At 38.6% G+C, this 15,943-nt stretch overlaps 1 protein-coding gene across 1 annotated transcript in view; it reads right to left on the bottom strand.

Moving 5' to 3' along the window:
• The window catches only part of SLC35F1 (solute carrier family 35 member F1), a 221,345-nt gene that overhangs the window by 19,601 nt on the left and 185,801 nt on the right, over positions 1-15,943 (bottom strand). The window contains exons 4-6 of the mRNA XM_088522718.1: positions 12,827-12,986; positions 7,703-7,859; positions 3,762-3,814 (exon numbers count right to left, since the gene is read on the bottom strand). Of these exons, the coding sequence (XP_088378844.1) occupies positions 3,762-3,814; positions 7,703-7,859; positions 12,827-12,986 (370 nt within the window). The remainder of the gene's footprint in view (positions 1-3,761; positions 3,815-7,702; positions 7,860-12,826; positions 12,987-15,943) is intronic.

Below are 15,943 nucleotides of genomic sequence, written 5' to 3'. Positions count from 1 at the left end.
TGCCCCTCTGCTCCTCTATCACTTTTTGTCTTTCTTCATCCTTTATACAGAAAGCTCTCCAGAGCTGAGACTATTCCTTCCCACATGTTTACACATTGCCTCCCACAATTGGATTGTTAGACACTAATATAATAAAAACACTTTACAGTAAAAATCTAATTGCATTAAAAAACTAAATAACTTACTAGGAAAGATTTCCCTGATTCAATTATTACTTGATAAATCCCAAGGAAATTAATCAATAAGAAGTTAAAAAATAGCACACACTTCACTCATCTGCTGTTATGCAAATGACAATTCTTATGCTACTGCATGCTGCAGAATTCCCAGCTGATCTATGCAGCAGCCTAAATATAGACTCATGCAAGCTCTTCAGAACTTGTTGTTATCAACTAAAAGTCACAGAAAATCTGATTTCCAGAGTTCTGAAAGGAATTAGCAGAAAATAATAAAAAAATAAAGTCCTGAGTATTCCATTTCTGCTTGTGGATCCACTTATTTAAAAACCCTTTAAAAGAAACTAATGGACAAAATCAACCCCTTTGCTGGGTTATGCTCTCAATTGATTTATTTATCATTTAATGGTGTTGACTTGGTACTCATATTCTTAGGCAGACTTCTGTGCATACTTCACAGGCTACTTTTCGAAAGAATATTGCAGTCCCAGGGGAAAATTGCTTAAAATGTAGCTGTCCTATTGGGGTGAATGCAAAGAGCCATTTCATTTAAATCTTAAAATGCATGTAACACCCATGTAATGAAGAGATGCAGGAAATTTTAGGGGGCAGGTTGTCCAACGTCTTTTAGATATCAGCTTAGGAGAGCATGATTTGTGTATCATGTCTTTGCTGATGATAAAGGGAGCCTGTTCTGCTAGATCAGATGCCCACTTCCCCAATACCTACAGTTGGTGAAAAGAATCCAACACTGTCAGTGCTCACCCTCATGAGTAAGGTCAGCAGCTGGCCTGGCTGGTGTGTAGCTGATTGATAAGTGTCTGGATTGGGCACTTAGGTTCATAGGAGCAGGTTTGAAGGGAGCTCAGGAACCCAACCTCCTGCTCACAGCAGGATCAGGTTGGTGGTCATACTCAATTGCACAAAGACTTTGTCCAGTCAGGCCTTGAAAGCCTCCAAGGATGAAGACTGCAGAGAACACTTCTGGGCAACCTACTTCACTATCTCACTGCCTTTCCTTATACCCAGCCTTAATATCTCATTTCGACTTCTACTTGTTGTCTCTTAACCTCTTGCCATGCACCATTTTGAAGGACCTAACTCTGTCCTCCTGATAGCCTCTCTGTAGGTAGCACCTGAGGGTCCTCTTGAAACCTGCTCTTCCACAGGGTGAACAAGACCTGTTCCCTCATTCTCTTCTATCTTGTCTTAAGACTGTGCATTGTGGCACAGATGAGCAGCCCCCTTGTCTTTGCTGTAGTAGGTTGAGTATCACTAAGACTAACGTAACATAGCTTGGAAACACCTGGTTTAGCTTTCTGAGCATGCTGGCTGAATGTTACTTGTTTTAGCCTTGACATTTTTATTACTTTTTTATTATTATTTTTCCTACTGGCATGTACTGGGATCAGTTCTGATTTATTTAAAATGGTTTTGCAGAATAAAGACTATGGAGAAATGATAAAACCCTCCATAACAAAGGACACTTCCCTGAAGATCAAATTGTCTTTTATCTTAAACAAAACTGGTATTTCCTTATTTGTTATTATTTTATGTGTCACTCTACAAATTTATCATGGTCTTGTATGAAACTATATCAGATCAGATTAGGTCAGATTGTCTGCAAGCATTAGTACTCCTACCTTCAAGGATATAAACAGAGCTACACTGATTTATACTAACTGCAGAGATGATGCTATGTATCAGGCAAATTACAGACTTAAAAGCAGAAGAACCATAGCCTATTTTAAACATGACACCTACTAGGGCAGCTGTAGATCTTTATATTCCAAAATCACTTGCATTTTACATCGATTGAAGGGTAGTTCACAGATTGTTAATAACACAGTTATGGCAGCTGGCCAGAGGCCACCCTTCGATTATTTATTAGGTTTCCTGCTCTGACTTCATTGTGATCATTGAGACAACAGACAATTTAACTTCCCTGGACTGCAGGTTTAAGCCAGCCACAGTGGATAAGCATTCCAGAAAGGCAGGGCTGTGTACACCCTGACACAGATTTGTCAATCACTACATAACAACCTTACATCACTGCCAATGCCATGGAAAAGAGACAAAGTTCAGTGGAAGCCATGGAAGAACACAAAACTAGACATAATTATCATAATGTTTTATCCTTGCTCAACTCAGCCACATTTCCAATTATTACTCTAACAAAAGAAGTGCAAATCTATGATGCTCTTGCCAAGATGACTTTCTCCTTATGAAGAGAAGAGACTCTTCATAATTAGCAACTAATTTTGGGTGACAATTTAATGGCTTCACAGAGCATGAAGTATGACTTTATTTTAATGGCACATTTAACTAATATTGAGTTATGACAGAACTCTTATGGAAGTATATACAGCATTTATATGACTAGTAGATTAATTTACTATGACCATTGCTCGTTCCATCATTACCAGATTAATTATGTCTCTGTGGTCTTTATGATGATGTATAAACAAGCAGCACTGTTGAAGTTATATTAATGATCTCAAAGAAGTCCAGGATGTACTTCCATTACGCAGTAGAGCTGTTTCTCAATAGATACTTTAAATTGATTTGCCATGCATTTCACATCTCAACCATTAAAATTCGAAGACTTCTACTGCAATGTTTTGTGACAGATGCACTGTTTTTTTAAGGTATAAGATTATGAGAGGAACTGATGAAGAAAGGCCCAGTGAAACAACACTGTTTACTGTAACTTGTATTTTCTGTTTTCAAAGATTCACATTTAATCTTTGTCTTTGCACACTTCTGAGACTAGGTAACAACCCATTGTCAAAGAATTAACAAAGCTGGAACCACTTTGCTAATACACATATCAGCTAAGTACTGTTAGTATTCTTTTATTTCTTCCATTATTATAGATGCTAAAAGAGTACTTATAGGGAGACATCTTTCCTAAAAGGTTGATTTGCTTTTAAAGAAAATAATAAAAAAAAATTAGAAGGGTGTTTTAAATCACAAAACAAGTTTCCAAACAGAAACGGGGAAAGGCAATTCACTGCATACTGAAACACCATAAAATCTTAATTGTGCACGAGGCCACCTAAAATCTAACACATACCTCGGCTATATGCTGTTAAAACTACTTGGAAAGCAATTAACTATTTGCCTAAAGACATGTATCCATTAGAAAAGAGAGTTGGGCCTATAAAATCCATAGCACATATTTTTCCAGTTTATTCTTTTATTATGTTCCATTTTCTTTTTTTTTGCACTCCTTGGAAAAGTAGGCTTTTAATGACCACCTCATTTATTTGTCTCAGTGTTGCCCTGAATCATAGAACTGGAACCCCACTGTTTTTTTCCTTCACTGCTGTCTGAATGATTACTCCGTTATATTTGTATGCTTCTCCAGTGTCCAACCTAATGGTGCAAAGAGGGCATAACATGACAAAGGGAGGACAGATCATTTGAGCAAAGTTATGAGGCACGTGGTTCAACCTTTGGCAGCAGTGGATGAAAAGGTCACAAATACTGTCTCCTGTGCAGCTTCATGCCTGCCTTCACAAATACTGACCGGCTCCGTGTGCTTTTCAGCAAACATTTCAATGAGGTGAAGGATTTTCTTACCTATTTGCCAATCCCAGGGAACTTTCAATAGCTCTTTGTGTTCCATGATTGCACTATAAGAGAAGAGAAGGCAAAATTTTATGGAAGAGAACAGAAGCTAAATTACTTCCACTCATTCAATTCAAATGCTGGACAAAACAACATAAATAACCCTATAACAAAAAAATCGCAGTAGGAACCAAATGCAATCAGACTTAGCTAATCCACTCTGGCATTATCCCTGTGCCTGTGCATTTCAAAGATCTTCAGGACAGTAATCAGACATGATAGCATACAATTTGTCCTGCTTTATTTCCAACCCTCTGACTACCTACCCCCATGTCAACCTCTCTATATGTTCAATCTTCTTGTCGTTTTCTGACTTAATGTTCTGAAAGCTTTTGAACTTTAATGATTAATAATGTATCTGTCTAAGCTATTCACCCTTCAGAATGGCTCTGTAGTATCAAATAAATAGCTGAGTAAATCATTGACACGAAGTGGCAGATATCATAGGCTGACTTTAGGAAGAATACTGTGATTTGTTACACATTGAGAGGGAGATCAAATAGTCACAGCAGTGAAAATCAGAAAACAAAACAAAAGATAGCTCAGCTGCAAAGGTCCGTTTTCAACTCTTGTAAATATTACATGGCATTAACATTCAAGTCCCAGATCCAGAAAATTGCAAGGAGGCAATAAAGTCAAATCTCTCCATCCCGGGGAAGTACACTCTTGCAGACCAGGATTCTCACCAGCCAGTTTTTCATTCAGCTAACCACCTTCTCTGAGCTGTGATTCGCAGTGCAGAACCCTGCATTCTAGTCTGGACGCTATTTTAAACAAGTCTAAAACACAGAATTACACAGGTTGAAAACCAAAGTATCTAATTCAAAAAGGGGCATGTGGGAAACCAAGTCTAACAGTAAAACTGCAGGACTTGAACATCTCCCAGATTAATCTTGTCTAGAGAGTTGCGTTCTGGAAATTGTGATTTACTTGCTATTGAAGTGTGGCAAATCTAATTCTGCATATAAGATGATGAGATTATTTAGTCTGCACAATGACTAAACCATAGGCCTTCTTGAATGTATAAGATATACATACATATTTATCAGCAATTCTTAAGGAATGTAATGAAAACAAACAGTAGCGTCTCTTGCTGCTGTTCTAGTAAATAAAAAATTGATATAATTTAAATATACAACATCGCTTTCATACCATTGCCTAGCCAATATGAAGGAAGTGTATCACAATATGCTATTGTCTATGATTCAAGATGGTCTGTAAAGCAAAGAGCATCTTTGCTAGAAGGCTTCATTTTGTGATGCTGCATTTAGTGGATGATGGGACCACTATCATCTTTGAAAGATTGTGGTGACTGGAAGAAGTCTTGATGACTGGAAGGAGAAAATTGTAGCACCAGTTTCAAAAAGGCCAAGAACTATAGTCCTTACACTCTTTGGGGAGATTATGGAGCAAATCTTCCTAGAAACAACTGCCAGGACATGAAGGACACAGAAATGATTTTGAATAGCCAACACAGATTTTTCATACCTGTATAAATTGATTGCCTCTATAATGAGATGTCTCATTCTGTAGACAAAAAAGAAGGGATTGATGAGAGGTTTCCCATAGTATCCTTAGAGACTGAAGAGATATGGACTACGTGGATGGATTACCCACAAGATGGGTAGAATACTGGCCTCAAAGAATAGTGATCAGCAGATTGAAATCTGCTGTCAGTTGATTGGTAGTGATTTATCTGGGAGTTGATACTGGGTCTGACCCTGTTTAACATCTTCATGAACAGCCTCAAAGATGGGGCAGACTGCACCCTCAGTGAGTTTGCAAAGGACAATACACAAGGCAGCAGGAGATAATGCTGTCACTTAGAGGGACCTAGATGGATGGATGGAATAATCCCATGCAACAGTGCAGGCTGGGGCTGTCTGCATAAAATGTTGCTTTGCAGAAATTAATTTTTGAGTCCTGGGGAACATTAAGCTGAACATGAATCAGCAGTGCGCCCCTGCAGTGCAGAAGGCCAAGAGCATCCTGGGCTGCATTAGTAACAGTGTAGCTAAAAGGCTGAAGGAAATTATTCTTCTCTATTTAGCATTTTTGAGACAACAAATAGAGAACTCTCTCAAATTTTAGACTCCTCAAAACACAAAAGACACTGACAGATTGGAGGAAGAACAATGGAGTTCCATCATGATGGTCAGAGGACTGGAGGGCAAGATAAGAGGAGATACTGAGGCAGCTGGGTTTGTTTAGCCAGAAGAGAAGGCTAAGTGGGTGAAGAATACGGTTGCTTTCTTAACTACCAAACGGGTGGCTATAGAAAAGATAGAGGCAAACTCTTCTTGGAGCAGCAATGGACACAGGTTCAAAATAGGAAATTCTGATTAGATATGTGGAAAAAATTATTGGTCAAACACTGGAACAGACTGTCCAGAGAGACTGTGAAATTTCACTCCTTGAAGTTACCACTGCATAAGTTCATGAACTACCTGACTTAACTACAAAGTTAGCTTTGAGTTGCTTTGAGTAGAGGGTTGACCTAGATGAGCTCCAGAGGTCCCTTACAAATTAAATTATTCTACAGCGCAGTGATTTCATAAGGCAGTATTATCTCCTCATTTGCTGGGTAACTGCTATGCCCCTAATTCCTTGTCACATTCTCTCATGTCACCTAGTCATTCATCTCTCATTTTGGTATCCTGTTCCTTCTAACTGTAATCACATGCAACACACTAATCATCACTTTCCATAATCCACTTTCCACAAAGCCAGCTCTTTTCTTTGCTATTTGTTCTGACACCTTAGCCCATCACTTGTCCAATAGGCACCGTTTGGGTTTATTTCATGTATAATAACAAATACCCTTGCTAAAAGCTTCTAGAAAACAAGAGCCTGTTTCTTGAAAGGCCTCTTTAAGACACAGTCCTAATGCCAATACATGAACTAATAAGAATCATATATATTGTGCAGATATTTGTGTATATACAAGAATTAAAAAGCAAATTGAATGTCTTTTTTTCCTATTATTTTATTTTGATATCAGTGCATGTCACATTAGACACATTTCTGAGCTCTTGTTTTTGATGAGTTTTATATTTTTAAAAAAGGACCTGCTTGGGTGGCAGGCAGTTAATACGAATCATTTTAAGTTATGTACTCAGATCCCACATAAAAATATGAAGCTCTCTGACTAACGAAATAGAACTACTTAAGGGGGAGTTAACAGGTCATTGTTTTGATCACTCACTGTCCTTAGAAGCTGTGTAGCCTAGATTTGTAGTAAAACAAATCATTTTTGACTAATAATCAAAAATCATTTTCCATGAAAAGCACCAGTGATGGATTTGCGTAAAACATGGAAATATTACATAGTGACTTTTACTACATTTTTACGAGTCACAGTGTTACACCATTGGAAGCTACCCTCCGACTATGGAGCCTGCAGGTGACACGTGCATTGAGTACATTTGTGTACAGACATGATCCAGAAGTTTCTCAGAAGTTCCTATGAATGTTTTCACTGCTTCTTTCATATCACAGTGTACTTACACAGAATGAGCCCATACCTTCTGACAAGGCATGTTTTCTACCTGGTTAGAAATCTTTTTAAAATTATGAAACGTAAGTGGAAAGAATTGTAATCTGTTATTCACAGGCCAACATGAGAAGTTTCCACTGGCCAGAAAGTGGTAAGATGGTGGGATGCATCTTTTACTCCCCTTTCCCCATGTGATAATTCAAGGTTACTGATCATCAGCATACTCAGATGCAAATTTCTATTAAACGCAAAAAGTAAAACCAAGTCAAACAACAGAAATGAAAGATCCTATTCTCCACAGGGAATGGTTAGCATTGAAGAAAGGGTTCTAGTACCACAAAGGAGGCCACAGATGCATTTGATTGAATGACCTTGGTGCTCAAATCTGCTCACTTACAGCTGAATTCCACTGAAGAAGGAGCCAAAGAGTCCGATCATGCCCAGGAATTCCACTCGACTCAGATTTCGGACGATATACTCCTCACAAACATTCGAGATGCCATACAGTGTTGCTCCACCCAGCACTAAGAGATCCCCTATCAGTTTATTTTCACCTAGGAATAAACAGGGTAAAAATTAGCAGGTCTCAAAACAATAATCTTTTCTCTACAGCTGCTGCAAGTTCCTCACAGTTCTGAATCTTGAGTTACTAAAGTAGCCCATATCCATGTTAATATAGCGCAAATGTTCTGTCATTTTACCAGTTTTCACTCAATAATGCAAGCAAACATAGCAGAGGCAAAGACAGAGCAATCTCTTTCATGTCAATAAGAAACTCCAAAAGCTAAGATAAATTTGTGAAAAATACAGAAATCAAGCAGCAGCTTTCAATGATTAATCTTTTTTATTTTTATTATTATTTTTATTATTTTTAAATTATTTAATTTTTTGTTATTATCACTCTTTTTTTTCAGATCGAATGGAAGTCAGCTACATAAACAGTTTGCATCTGATGTTGGAATTGAAGCAGTCCAAAACAGGACTAGCATCTAGATGGAAAATCAGTTGAGAAATTCTATATATACCTGTGATATGAGTGAAGAAATCATTGCAAACCCTATACTGTAGGCTATGCAAGTTAAAGAACCTCATTGTAACAAGGCCATCTGACAAGAAATAGAGGAAGAAGAATGGGGTGCAGGTAGGGTGATGATAATGACAGTGATTTTTAAGAGGCTTAATTAGCACAGCAATACCTAATGCATGAAATAGGCAGAACAGAATCGATCTCAGGTATCTCCAGGTATATATCATTATTAAAACACCAGATGATTAAAGAATGTTTGACACCTTTGTTAAAGTCTTGGAGGCTTTTATTATTATCTGGGGTAAGAGTAGGGGTGGAAGCCTGCAGAGATTTGTCAAGTTCAAGCTTGAAAGCTGGGGCCTTGGTTCTGCCAACTGATGCATGTGATTCCCTCTGCATGTATGACCCTCTAAACGATTTCAACAGAAGAACAGCTTTGCAGAACTGCCAAATATTGCTACAGGACCTATTCCACAGGCCTGGCTATAATGGAATCTCCTTTGAAAACATTTGGTAAAAAAAGCTGAATTGTTAGATTTTGCATTTTTGAAAGATACATGTTTTCTTTTGAAATATGTTTTGATATAGTTATTAATGTGCATAATACACATTGTAGAATATAAAAATGATCAAAAGTGAAGCAAAACATTCTGATTTTTTCAAAGTGTTCTTTCTTCATAATTTTCTGTCATTATTTCAAGCCTTCTATTCTCATTTCAATTTATGGTTTTGAAATTACTAGCGAGAAGGAATTTATAATTACAAAAATGGTCACAGCTGGTCAACCCAAAAGTTCATTTATCCCAATATCTCATCTCCAATATTGCCTATAAGCACTGTGAGATTTTAATTTGTTTAGGGACAAATAATAAAAGGGCAAATGTTTAGAATACTCCCACAAATGCTCTCCTAGTGTTCAAAACTGTTCAGCTCAAAGGAGATGTGGCTTCTGTGTCAACAACACAGTAAAAGTTACTAGATTTCTCTTTAATGTACTCAATCAGTCTCCCACTGAATTTCTGGTTTGCGTGTACCTTGTTGGAGAGCATGTTTACAGTTGAGCATTTATCTTTTTAAATTTTGATGATACGTATGTTCCTTTTACCCTTTTTTTATAATCTGCCATGGAAGATGCCCTTAATTTAAAATAAGCATCTGCACTTTCAAGACCTATTCATATCCCTGATGCTTTTGATGTTCCACGGGGGCTCTAATCATCCCTCACTGAGCTCATGCATTTGGTATTTATGACAGCTACTCACTGGCACTCACCAGCACTTTGGGGAAGCACTTCTGCAAAAGCTTTTGACCTTCGCGTTTGGCTGTGCTGAACTGTGGAGACAAAAATACCATCCTTTGCCTGTGCAAGGCAGAAGGCTCCTTTGCCTGTGCCAGGCAGAAGGCTTGGAGGCCATGGCTCTCCCAGCGTGCAATCACATGCTATGAGTGTGAGCCTCAAACTTAACAGCTTTCAGAGAATGACAATATTAAAACTGGTCACAGCAACAGTCCACCTCTGACACTGGGCAGTTCAGGATGGTTGAAAAAAAACATAAGCGCTGGGTGGGATTTCTATCGTCCAATTCTCAGCAGATGAGAGATGTTTTCATTCATCTTATTTAGGGTCTTTTCATTCTGAAGTCTTTCTATGCCCCTGAAGACCTTTGTTGCCTTCTTTGCTTTGCTTCTATAGACTTATTTTGGGGGCATTTCTTTTTGAATTGAGGTTACCAGAGTAGCACATGGTATTCAAGAGTGACACGCACCAAAGGTCTTAATCATGGCTATGTTTTCGGTTTCTTTCCTAGTAATGCCTGTCTTCCTGGCTTTCAAATATCTTGTCTTTGTTTATTCACTATCCCTTTGGAATTTGCCCCAACACTAGCATATCCTAATAAAGATATTTTCATGGATCTAAAATCCTGGTGCATCTACTGGTTTCATTGTTAACGAAGCATGTACCAATTGAATAGAGGAGTTCTAAAGACACGTCTAGTTCTAAGACATCTGGGATAACATGGTTGTACTTGAACTATCTGAAGATATAGGCCATTCTTCTGAGGAAACACAACTTTGCCAAACAAGCTTTGCATTCATCATTGTTAGCATAGTTACTGTTTCGTGAAAACAAAAACCATACAGTCCAGAGAGGACTAATGATAGCATAGAAGTGTACCAAAAATAATTTTAAATTATATTCTGACATGATTGCCTTTGACATACTTATCAGGCCATTTGATCACCTTTTTACCTGAACCCTCAGTACCTCAAAGGTGGTTCTCTTCACTTTCAGTTATAGTTGTAGATGTTCACAATCTCCAAAATTTGACTCAAAGCACCCAATCTTAGACTTGATATATTAGTTTACTACATGGATTGAAGTGACTGATTTTCAGAGCTTCTTGTTATCTAAAACTATGAATGTTTTGAAAAGGTCTTGATGACATATTAACAGCCCTGTGTATTATATGAGGGCAGCTACTGAGCTACCTTGGGGTACTCATTGAGAAACGTGTTATTTTAAGGAAAACGTGGCTTGTAACCTGATAGTGCACCAATTACATGATCACAGTTTTTTTTTTTTCTTTTGATAATGTGCTAAATTTGAGTTGGGATACACTAAAAATAGATTATACATTTAGACCATACATTTACTGAAAGTTGAGAGCATGCTTGTAAAATCCATTTTGGAAGTATCATAGTATCTCAGTGATGCACTGTAAACTTGGGGTTTGTAGCTAGATTGCGGTAGGTGGTAAGTGCCTATCAGAGGCTGATGGCACTTCTAACGTAGTAAATAATAATATAAACAAGAGCAAAGAAATGTGATCAGATCATGTAAACAGAGAATTTTACTGAGGACTAACAGAACTCTACTTCCCTTTGGTGCATTACTCTCCTTTTTTTCCTCCTTCATAAAAGATGCTGTGAGTACTATAACTTTAATGAAGAGTTTAATTAAATATTTTCTTTTGTTGTCAATATTTATTTTTGATTTGCAGATTTTAATGTATATTTCAATCACCTTCAGATAAATCAAACCACATATTTTACTCCCTTAAAGAGGGCGTGGTAATTTAGAGATATATTCCTGCACCTTAGTTACACTGGTCTGACACTTCAAGAAGCTGCAGACTCCGTTTGTGAAAGACTCTTGGTTTTATTTCTCCTCCCTGCATACCAATAAGCACCAATACAAGCTTTTATGTGTAGGTCTGGACTAGAAGCCAATAGAGCATGCTCACAAATTTTCCTGAACAAATTCACCTACAGCTGCATCCATCTTTCCTTAAAAATGAAATGGCAACAATATCTAATTACTGCAGGCAGATGGTAATGTGTCAGTCTAGGTCATTCTGTTCCTTATGTGCCTTTCCACTGAGGTCCACTGTCCTGTGTGTTCCCCGTCCCTAGCAGATAGTTATCTAGATTAAAGGGACTCAGGATGTTTCCTCTGGAAGTAAAGGCTGAAATCCCAATGCCGACGATATCAGTCATTCCTAACGCAGCTCTCGCTGGCTGATTTCACAGTACAAGGTATATTCTTCTCTTTATAGCAAGGGCAGAGCTATTTCTGGAGGACAGCAATGAACTGGAAGTCTTGAGGTCAGGGAAAAAACGGGGCAGGGCGACATGCTGGGTATTGTCACAAATGTCCCTGATTTTTTTAGCAGTATCCTGACAAATGATGCTTTATAGCACTTCTATTTGTATTCAGAAGGTTGAGTCAAGAATTTAAAATCCCGGTGTATTATGTTCAGCTCACAATTCAGTGCTTTTAATTAAGAATGAAAACTGTGCCTAATTGACAACCTTTAAAAAGAATTTCCAGCCTTCCCCCATCATTTGGTTTGGCACTAGAAAAATCAATGTGACAGAGGAAGTTAATCGATGAAATCTAACTCAGTCTAGTCTGCATTAATAGCAGACACACATTAGTCATATGCTGCCACACATAAAAAAGAACACTTTACACACAAAAAGATTTTTTTCTGGAATGGTGCAGGAAAAAATAAAACCTTTACTCTGAGATTGTGCATAACACAGTTGATACAATCAGTATGTAGGTTAGGTGTAATTTCTTGTCTAACCAGTAACCCCACTTAACTACAAGAAAGGAGCAAAATTGAAGAGAAGTAAGAGTATGTGTGGATGGGAAGGGTGCTTATGATTCAGAGATGCAGCCAGTTTGGAAGACTTGTGGTCAATAAGCTATGCCAAAACAAAATGGAACTACAAGTATTTGGCTTGTTCCTCTGGCCTGAACAGTGGGTGATATATTTTGCAGAACCAATGTGTCCACCAGGTCAAATCAGGGATGGGAAATAGGGATGACCATTTGGACCATTTTTGCTTCCTGTCCTTTTTGACAAAGTGACTCTGAATGAGGTAGTGCTTTTGATCCATGAGGACACAAAATTGCTTGGACACCGAGTTCTCTTTCAGAGGAACAGTTGTCCAGAAAATGTCTGAACTCAATCTATCCTTACTCACCTGCTCCTTGCTGTCTCCCGACGAGGACATCTGCTCCTGCCATGCAGCCCATGCCCAGAATGCAGACCACAATCCCAATGAAATGCACTGCCTTGTATCGTACCAGCAAGAAGAACCAGGATAGCAATATCACCACCGGGATAACAAAACAATCTAGGAGCTAAGAAAAAGAAGAAAAAAAAAATCAACAAATCAACCTGTTAACAATTTACCCTAAAACTTTAGGTTGGATTCCACAGAAGGCAGCAGTAACGGCACTTTTTACCAGACAGAAAAGGTACTCAAGTGCTTATGTCATTCATCAGACAGCTTGTAGGACTATTCTGCTCATGACTCTTCCAGTAATCCCGTGGAGCTATTGCTCAACAAGCATGTCCAAAAGTATTGCCTTGATCTTTGATTCAGATGCATGTTCCAAATCCATGGGAAGGAAACCTTGGCCAAAAGGGCTACGCTATTTTCCACCTGTTTCGCACCTCAGGTGATTAAGGTTCAAAGACTGAGGGCGCTTTTCCTGCAGTTTGTGCATATGCTTTGAGATAGTCATTTAGGTCCAATTAACAGGAAGGTTCATAAAAATCTGGCCATATAAATCAAAGAGTTTCCACATGCAGAGCACTTACAAAAAATCTGTTCCCAGTGGGGACTGTTAATTCCTTGAAAATATAGTTTCATATGCCTGTGAAGGAAAATTAAATAAGCACTTTGTCTGCAGCACAGAAAGCTCAGTCTTTTTGCCAATGGACCCTAAGTAAACACTTTCTCATGGAAGTGCTATGAGGAACAATTATTAACTAGTCTTTTCAGAGTTACCCAGCAACAAACTGAGAAATCTCTGATTAAAAAACAACGACAACAGCAACAACAACAAAAAAATCAAATATTTCTCAAAAGTCCTTGAGGTATGAAGTGTTCAGGAAACAGTTTAGGAACAGTTTTTCAGGAAACAAAAGTCCTGAATAAGAACCACATAAAGAAGCTTGAATTTAGGAACTTGATTCCCACTTTGTGAAGGGATAAAAATATTTAAGAGTCTAAATTCTGGAACAAGATCTCTGGAGTGTCTTAATATTCAATGCCGATTGATACAGCAGGATTCAGTGCTGTACATTTGCATTTTCAGTATAATGAAAATGATCGGAACCACTGCTAGTGGAGGAGCCTGTCTCTGCAGTCCTGGGAAATTTTAATACATACAAAATCATAGAATCATAATACATTCCTATAGATATTGGTACCACGATGCAGTTTGCTCTTTTCTCTGTTAGAGTCTGTTTTTATTACTCTCTCTCTCAGTGTGACTAACCATTAAACACAGTAAGTATTATCAAATAATGCTCAGATAATTTTTAACTTATTTGTCCGTCCAGGGCATTATCTGAAGAGAAGAAGAATTCTGAATTATTTTAAGAATTTTGGTGCTTAGAAAATTGTTCTTTACATATAAGATACCTATGTAATAAAGGAATTTGGGATTCCGCAAGAATATAAAAGTCAATATTCATGAATATATATAATTTTCCTAAAATTTCTTGAAAAACACGAGCATTCAGTGCAACTTACATCCATTTCAAAGATTTCCCTCACAATGAGTGGCAACCTCACTTTAAAGAGAAGGGATCACAAGCAGGACCATGCTGCTCTAATGTCGCTCACGCAGCCCCAAACAACAGCAGAACAGATAAGCAAAAAAAAAAAAAAAAAAGAAAGGTTTTTGTTAAAAGCAGTTTCTGCATTTAAAATAGGAACCAATAATCTAAAAGGCCATCCCAGGCCTCTTTACAGTGAAAATGGCCTCCAGCAGTCCTCAAAAGACAGTCCTTTACAGACCGAGCACAGAAAGGAACAACTGCTCGAAGAGCATCAGAGATAATGGGCGCCTTCATTTGTACAGGACATCTGCTTAAACCTCCTGCCTCTGGAAAACCTATAAAGTATACAGAATATAAAAGGTCTAACACTCGGCAACTACTCTTTGTAAAAACATGCTTGTGAAATACATGCCATGTATCCTACAAGTTGTTTGTTAGATCATTTGCAGCCTGTTGGGATGGCGCATTTTCCTGCTGAGGCCTTATCTCCAACAGGAGAGAGACTCTTTCCCAGACAGTGCTGGGAACTTGGTGGCCAGTTGGTTTGTTGTGACAGCTATAGCAATAGACCACACCAGATGATAGCTGTATGTTTAGGTACAGACAGAGAGGGAAGTTGAGCCGCTTGATGATGAGGCTGCCTGGATAGTTCTGGCTGATACTCCAGGTCTCATGAGAGCCCTGAAAATATGCCTTGCAAGAATAAACTTTGGAAGTTGTGCTGCTGGTAGCAGTCCATCACTTGGGCAGGGAGCGGGTGCTGTCAGGCCAACCTTGCATATTTATTAAGTCCTGTCACATGTAGGGGGTGAGATGCTACATGACATTCTCCTGCCACTGGAGAAGGCGTAGGGCCTACATAGCCAGCACAAATGGTTACTGCTCTGACCAGTAACATACAGGGCATGTCTCTCAAGTGCTGTGAACATAGCTGTAATCCATAGTGGTAAAGCTTAAGATGTCTGATGAGTGCTCACTCTTCACTGCAGCTTTTGAGGATGCTGACCCAGTTAAATACCTCCACCCTCCATCCAGAGCTCATTTCCTCATACTTGTACACACTGTTCATATGGTTTTCATTAGCTGTGTTAATACAAGCTAAGTTCATCCATCACAGCTAAGGATTGAGGGGAGCTGGTACCAAACAGCTAGGAAGTAGCTGCTCCTCAGTGTCTTGTAGCTCTTCCTAAGGGTGTGAATGCTTTTGCCCATTCATCTCCCAGTGTAACCCTGAGCTGGCTAGGTTAAGTTACTGGTAGCTTGCCCCAAGGCAAAGTGGAGGAGAAGCTCATACGGGAATTGGCTAGACTTACCTCAGACAGCAACAGAAATCAGTAAGAAATACTTTTTACCTGCATCAGTGTATGTATGTGACTTCCCTTCCAAGTCTATACTACCGCCTTCACCAGTAGGATATACTGGTTGTACTAATCTGGTTACCTTTGCCCTGGAGAAGAGGAGAAGAAGCTCCCTTACACTTAGTCCAGAGCTTAACATAAGTAAACAGCACTGACCAGAGTCACAG

Source organism: Tinamus guttatus, unplaced genomic scaffold (assembly GCF_059628265.1).
Source record: "Tinamus guttatus ecotype Peru unplaced genomic scaffold, ASM5962826v1 Tinamus_guttatus_pri_ptg000010l, whole genome shotgun sequence".
In the NCBI taxonomy this organism is placed as follows: Eukaryota; Metazoa; Chordata; class Aves; order Tinamiformes; family Tinamidae; genus Tinamus; species Tinamus guttatus.
Note: the sequence above shows the minus strand (reverse complement) of the source record. Positions and strands in the feature narration are given on the sequence as shown.